We start from the raw sequence: 8054 nt of genomic DNA on the forward strand, positions 1-8054 counted from the left end.
CGTTCATATCATCACTTTAGTAGAGGGTTCATCGTCATCACACCTAAAAAGTGCTTATCACAAATTCATCATATATTCCACGAAAATTCAACACAAAGTTTGGGACCCACAAGTGTTATCGTTGAGAAGAACCTGACTGACTCTTTCTACTACCAAATTTCCCCGTTTAAAAATGTGGACCGCTCGATTTTGACACGTACTTTTCAATCACTGGGTTTTTCACCGTCAGATCAGAGGTTCCTTGGAAAGGTAGACTGAGGTGTAAAAGGCCGCTTGGGGATACCACAAAAACAACGAAAACTTCTATATAAGGGTAAGCAAAGCTGCGAGCCTGAGAAAAGAGAGAGAAGCAAAACACTCCAGCTGCGGCTCTGAGAAACCCTTTGAAACCCTTTTGGGATTTTGAAAAAGTTTAGATTCACAGAGACTGGCTTGGTCGGTAGGGAATGCAGAGAGATGGTAGGAGCTTCGGTGACAAAGCCTGAGTTGTGTTTGCGGGGAAAGCGGTGCATCGGCGGCAGAACCTGCCACCGGAAACACGTGGAAGACGGGTGATCGTCCGGTCATCCTCTTCTTCTCTGAATATTCTTCAGTTTTATTGTAGAGCTTCAATCTCAGGCGACTACTCTGTAAATTTACGTACCCAAGTTTGGGAATTTTTAATTTGTTTGTTTGATTTAGTAATTTTTGTGTGAGTGAAAGTAGCCAGCTGCAATGGGTGATAAGAACAGAGATGGCAATTCGGCGGTTCTCCACGGCAAGTACGAGCTTGGTCGGCTTCTGGGTCATGGTACTTTCGCCAAAGTCTACCATGCCAGGAACTTTCAGACTGGGCAGAGCATGGCTATGAAGGTTGTGGGGAAAGAGAAAGTGATAAAGGCCGGGATGATGGAGCAGGTCAAGAGGGAGATCTCGGTGATGAAAATGGTGAAGCACCCGAACATAGTTGCGCTCCACGAGGTGATGGCCAACAAATCCAAGATCTACTTTGCGATGGAGCTTGTCCGGGGCGGCGAGCTTTTCTCTAAGATCTCCAAAGGCCGGCTGAAAGAGGACCTGGCCAGAGTCTATTTCCAGCAACTCATCTCCGCCATCGACTTCTGCCACAGCCGCGGCGTCTACCACAGGGATCTCAAGCCGGAAAACCTGCTTTTGGACGAGGATGGTAATCTCAAAGTCACCGATTTCGGGCTCAGCGCCTTCTCGGAGCACTTGAAGCAAGATGGGCTCTTGCACACCACTTGCGGTACGCCGGCATATGTCGCACCGGAGGTGATTGGTAAGAAAGGCTATGACGGTGCCAAAGCCGACATCTGGTCCTGCGGTGTCATTCTCTATGTCCTCCTCGCCGGCTTCCTGCCATTCCAGGACGACAATATCGTAGCCATGTACCGGAAGATTTACCGTGGAGACTTCAAGTGCCCGCCATGGTTCTCCTCCGAAGCGCGTAGACTCGTCACGAAGCTTCTGGACCCGAACCCCAGTACCCGAATTACGATCTCAAAGATCATGGATTGTTCCTGGTTCAAGAAGTCGGTCCCCAAGAGCATGAAAACGAGTAACAAGGAGGACCAGCTGGAATTCGAGGACACCATTTGCGAGAAATCAGGCAAAGAAACCGAGTCCCTGAACGCGTTCCACATCATATCTTTGTCAGAAGGGTTCGACTTGTCGCCACTGTTCGAGGAGAAGAAGAGGGAGGAGAAGGAAGAGCTTAGGTTCGCAACGACGAGGCCGGCGAGCAGTGTGATATCGAAGCTGGAAGAGGTGGCGGCCAAGGACGGCAAGTTCAGTGTAAAGAAGAGCGAGTCCAGGGTCAGGCTGCAAGGCCACGAGAGCGGGCGTAAAGGGAAGCTGGCCATAGCGGCGGAGATCTTCGCCATCACGCCATCGTTTCTAGTCGTGGAGGTGAAGAAGGACAACGGTGATACCCTGGAGTACAACCAGTTCTGCAGCAAGGAACTCCGGCCGGCGCTCAAGGACATCGTCTGGACCTCTCCTGCAAAAAGCTCTGCACTCGCATAATTAATAAACGTGACATGCATGCATGTCGGGTGATTCTTGTTTAGACCATTGTTGACGATGTTGCTGCTGCTATTGCACATTATTATTGCTTTCAATTACGTTGAAAATCGAAAGACTTAAATCCATATGTAGATTAATGTTTGTTGTGATGGGTTTGGATCACGAGAAAATTAAGGTGAGTGACTCCCCCTCCCTGTGAACAGAATCCCGAGTTGCTTTCGATTCATCTATGCTGATGTGTGCATGTTTGTTTGAGAGTGTTCAATTGGATTGGCGTTGGTTTCTTCTCACATGGGACTGCAGTATCCTTTTCCTTCTCCATTTTCCCTTTTTCTGATAAATACAATCATATGAAGAGTGATTACAGTGAATTCTTATCATATATAATATATATATATATATATATGTATGTATATCATTCTGCATCCAATAAAGTTATTCAGACGCTCATTCTTTACAGCCCATCGGGAGATCAGCGTCCATAGCTTTTTGAAGTTAATTGCATTATACAGTACCTGTTATTATCTATAAACTGCTTTGAATTTTGTAATCTCAACTTTTTTTCAAGTTCATGCTCGATTTGTATTCACAATCTATCTTAATTTATCTTATTATTATTTAATAATTTTAATTTACAAATTTTCTTCCTATTTATAATCTATTTTATTATTATTCTCAATTTATCTTTAAATCTAAACGATACCTAAAAGTTCAAAATCTGTTCATAGATAATTAGATATAATGAAAGATATTAGTCGCTCTACTGCAGTAAAGAGATATAAATTGATATAATCTTGTGTTATTCCAAACTACTTGATTGCATCCCATTCATGGAAAGCAAGACAAGACAGGTGTCTTTCATACCAACAAGGGACATTCATTGTAAAAAAAGACAAAGGTGTATTCTATATCACCTCTCCTCAATTATTGTCCTTGGCACTTGATCAATCTTTGTGTTAAAACAGAAAGGAAATAGTAAAATAAAGTACTTCATTCCATTTTTTCATCGTGTGCATTTATTCATCTTTCCGTAGGAAACGTAATAAACATATTATGATCTCCATGATATATCTATATATATATATATATATGTATATAAAGGTTTCACGAAAAGCTATCTTTCTCGTATCTGGATATTGCATTCGAGTCACTGGAACAGTGAAGGACATATCAAGCAAGTGGAAATAAATCTCATTAAGAACACATTTTAATCTCATATCTACGAGGATGAAATTAATGATGATAATTAAAAGACTCACAAATTATGATAAAATATTAGCCTAAATGCATTGTATTGGGGCAAAAATGATATATATAGTTTTGTTGACCTGGCTAGATCATTGATTTTGGCTGGTTTCCGAGACCTGTGCAGTGTGCAGCAGCTTGCTAGCGGAGAAGTGAAACTGGTTCAGCCCGGTTTCATTTTGGATAAAATTTAAGTTGGAATCGTTATATATTAGTTTTATATTTTTAAAAATTGATTACGCAATGGCTACATCATAAACTGATACATCTGATTTTTACCTATTTCGATTCAGTTCGATCCGATTTTCTAGTTTTAAAGTATATATAAACTTAAAAGTATATTACTAATAGTAATAAAATGGGGCTACTATGCCGCCCCACTCTTACCGTTGGGTGTACCGCTCAGTAATTTTTTTTAATTTTTTAATTTTTTCTTTCACATTTTTTAATACATTTAAATATTTTTAAAAAATAAAAAAAATACATCAATACATTTAAAATCATTTCCTTAATCACTAAGTTAAAAAAAAAAAGAAAACAATTTCTACCAACGGTCAAAGTGAGGCGACAGAGTAGACTTTCTCATAGTAATATAGTATTAGACTATTAGTATTAGACCATAAAATGTAAATTATAATTAATATACATTATATACTAATGTATCTTAGTATCACTAATTTACTAATGTATTATGTACTTATCAAAAAGAATATATTGAGAATCGATTAGGCCATAAAAATTTGGTAATAATATTTGAGTGACTTTTTTTTTGATAAATAATATTTGGCCTCGTTTGTTTTCAGAGATGAGATGAATTGAGATAAAATTAAAAAAATTGAATAAAATATTGTTAGAATAGATTTTTTTAATATTATTTTTACTTTGAGATTTGAAAAAGTTGAATTATTTATTTTATTTTGTGTTGAAATTTGAAAAAGTTGTAATGATGAGATGAGAGGTTTTTAAAATTTTGAGTTTAGTTTTGAAAGCAAACTAGGTTACTGATCTTATTTACAACTTTGGTATATAAATTCAAATCTTGACATTTAGGATTTTCTTTTTCAATTAATGTGATTTATCAATTTCAGTTTATTTTTAAATTAATTCATATTATTAAATAGAATCGGAACCGGATCGGTTCCAGCTAGTTTTGCTAATATGAAAACCGATTCTGGATCGGACCGGTTCGGGCTAGACCGATCTGGTTCCCGGTTTTTTTTACAACCTAGCCTAGCGCATCTAGAAGATAAATTTTGTTGAAATGTAGCATCATAATCATCAAAAGAACACCATATTCTAAGCAATAATTAGTCATAATTAAAGTTGTTAATCTGTTTACTTATGGTAAATTAATTATGTAGTAGTACAGATGGATGCATCATGTACATGAACTCCTGACCTTTCCGACTTCTGTCTCCAAAATGTTTATATTTTTCAACTTTTGTTTTAACTATCTAGGAAATTAAGGAAACCTCATGATTATGGTTAACCACAGGCCTTGCATGTGGTAGCTCTGCAGATCATACCTTTAGTTGGCCTGTCTTCACTGATCTCATGCTTTCTAGTACTAGTCTTCTATAGAATGTCAAGACCAGCCAAATACTATGCATTTTAAAGCCAAAAAGGCACAGATCACTGTCTGCATATATAATGGCCGCCTTAATGTGTTGTGTTTGAGAAAATTAGAAGAGGGAGGGCTGATGCTCTAATAGCCTTTGGATGATGATGCTGGGTGCATATGGAGGGGGACATTCTAGACATTTTTTCTGTACAAGTGGTCCTGTCAGGTAGTACCAAGACAATTTATATCGGTCAGCTTGATTCACGTGAAAATAAAGAGCTCGTCAATTCAGTGTTTGTGGCATCTTCTACAGTTGCTAACAGGCCAGGCACATGGACTGTGGCATTCATTCTGCATTTTCCCCCAACACTTGTTTTTATGGGTTTAGATAGATAGCTGTACATACACCCGAAGCTCCCCGGCCTTTTGGACTCGTTAGGATAATGAGAAGAGATAAAATGACGTATGAATAATAATAAAATAGTTTGAGTTAATATATTTTATGAAATTTTAGGAAATAAGAAAAAAATTTGAATAAAAATATGAAAAATGATATTAGCAGTTATAGTGCGCAAGTACCGTGCACTCATTTTGAAAAAAAATAAATAAATATGAGATCTACATAAAAAAAAATTAATCTTTTAATAGTAGATCATACTCTCTTCCAAAAGGAGTGCACGTCGCTTGCACAACTTATGACTGTATCTAGCATTACTCTAAAAATATTATAAGTTAAAATATTATTATAATATTATTTTTATTTTGAGATTGAAAATGTTAAAATTATTTTTAGTATTTTACTTGGAAGTTTGAAAAAATTGTAATGATAAAATAAAAAAGTTGAAGATTTAAAGTTGAAAAGTACTATTTATATTTGTGATATTTGGAAATTGAGACCAGATGAAATCAGTTGGAAGGATTTTGCTATCCACACCAGGCTTTTGTGGTTTTTTTTTTTTTTTTTTAGTTAATTTAGGGATTAGCCTATGATATTTCTGATGCATGAAGTAAGAGAACATGAAAGAAATACAGCATGTGTGCACACCCAATGCAGAAGCACTACTAATTTGTAGTTTACATTATGCAATCAATCGTCTTTATTTTGACTAATAAATTAATAATTCATCAAGCTTATAATAATTGAATTATACGTCCCATCACGAATGTCATGACTAATATATATATATGTCTAATACAAAGGTGATCGATCGAGGATTAATAATTATTCAGTGTGAATAATTTCTGCATTATTTTCTCATGACCAACCTTTTCCTTTTTTGGCCTCGACAATATCACAGTATTGATTTGATTTGGATTAAGAAAAAGAAAAAAATATAAATGGTGAGGAAATTACATGTACAATAATAGGTGAATTATATAGAAATGAAAAGAAAAAGACTACTCTATCGTCCCATTTGTACCCCTCTATTTTATCGCTTGCTATTTTTTTTACTTAGTGATTAAAAAAGTGATTTTAAATGTATTGATGTATTTTAAAAAAAAAAATTAAATATATTAAAAAAATATGAAAAGAAAAATGATAAAAAAAACTCAAAAAATGAAGGGGCGATAACTTTGAGCGGACTACTCTGGGCGACAGAGTAGCCCGACTCAAATGAAAATTAAGAGAGAGAGAGGAATTGTTGATGTATAAAACAGGGAATACCTCGTCAATTTAGGCCCGTTTGGATACAGAAACGGTTTCATCTCATCTTATCATTATAATTTTTTTAAATTTTTACACAAAATATAATAAACAATTTAACTTTTTCAAATTTCAAAGTATTAATAATATTAAAAATAATATTTTATTCAACTTTTAAATTTTATTTAAAATCATCTCATCTCTTCTCAATATTCAAATGGAGTCTTATTCCTCAGCAAGCCACACTGATCAATAAGCTCCTACTTCCATTACTGTTTGGAAGCTTACGATTTGAGGTTCTATTTTACTTTCTAATAGGGATTCTCTTTCCCGTCTCGATAAAGATTAATATATAGATATATTGAAGTAAATTAGAGTTCAAGAAGATGACAGAAGCTAAGTGCTTAATTTGTGACGTTTTACATTTCCTTGCGTACTTCGAAAAATTTTCATTGTTTTTGTCGGTTTTGTGCATATCTCTGTTGGCGTACCCCAAAACAAATGGTTTTACGATTTTGTTAAAATATAAAATAAATAATAAAATTTACTTCTTTTCATTAGTTTAACTTTTTGATTAGATAAGTGGTGAATTTCTTTTTTGATAATTTAATATGATATCAAAGCAGAGATCTTGAGTTCAAATACTGACTCTACACTCTATTTCATTTAATTAAATATTCTACGTGTTGGACCACCTATTAAAGAGGAGTCTAACCTATACATGAGGAAGTGTTAAGATATAAAATAAATAATAAATTTTATATCTTCTTATCAGCTTAAACTTTTGAGACAAGTGTATATTTTTTCAGATTTATTTATCTTTATACATTACAAGAAAAATCAATAATTATGATAAATTATTTGTGACGAGAATTGCTTTACATTGATAAAAAAATAATAATCATTTTCATACTAAATAACTAATCACGAATAAACGTTTTTCTTATAGTATTATTTATGCTTCCACAATAAAGTCAGTGAATCCGGAAGTTGGACGAAAGATCCTCCACAATTTATAGGGTAGAAACAGTACCACTTTTGCAGAAAATAATTTTATTTTTAAAAATGGTGTGAGTTTATTAAATTGCAGGTATATTGCATGGATATAGATATTTATATAATGTTTTCATTCATAATTATGTGGGGGAGGTTTTAGATTCAAGGCCAATCATGAAGTTGACAGACAGCCCACTTCTTTTTTTTAATTTGTTGTACGAAATGACATTATTTAAAAAAAAAAAAAAAGAGTTGGGAGGGTCCTGGAAATTAATGGAGGAAAAAGCTACTATTTCCCGCTGGGTTACCGTCGGTGAATTTTTTTTTTTTTTTTTTAACTTAATAATTAAGAAAGTATCGTAATTTTTTAATAATATTGTAATTTTTTATTTTTTTAAAAAAATTTTAAAAGGGTTGAAAAAATATATATAAAAAAAATACTAATATAATTAACGATAGCTCTTAACGGAGGAAGGGGGTGGTCGTAGAGCCACCCCATTGATGGATGATATTGTTCATTTGTACAAGTAGGATTTCCACCCAAAGCTAGCACTGATGATATTAGTATTGGGAATATAGTTT

At 34.6% G+C, this 8054-nt stretch overlaps 1 protein-coding gene across 1 annotated transcript; it reads left to right on the plus strand.

The window, feature by feature from the left end:
- Positions 1-297: 297 nt before the first annotated feature.
- Positions 298-2315, plus strand: LOC121243697 (CBL-interacting serine/threonine-protein kinase 6-like). Its single transcript, XM_041141832.1, has one exon. It carries the CDS (start codon positions 715-717, stop codon positions 2023-2025), a length of 1311 nt encoding a protein of 436 aa, XP_040997766.1. The 5' UTR covers positions 298-714; the 3' UTR covers positions 2026-2315.
- The last annotated feature ends 5739 nt before the right edge of the window (positions 2316-8054 follow it).

Source organism: Juglans microcarpa x Juglans regia, chromosome 8D (assembly GCF_004785595.1).
Source record: "Juglans microcarpa x Juglans regia isolate MS1-56 chromosome 8D, Jm3101_v1.0, whole genome shotgun sequence".
NCBI classification, from domain to species: domain Eukaryota; kingdom Viridiplantae; phylum Streptophyta; class Magnoliopsida; order Fagales; family Juglandaceae; genus Juglans; species Juglans microcarpa x Juglans regia.

Excerpts from the sequence above, each read along its gene's own strand:
- LOC121243697 (XM_041141832.1), top strand. The coding sequence starts at position 715 with ATGGGTGATAAGAACAGAGATGGCAATTCGGCGGTTCTCCACGGCAAG.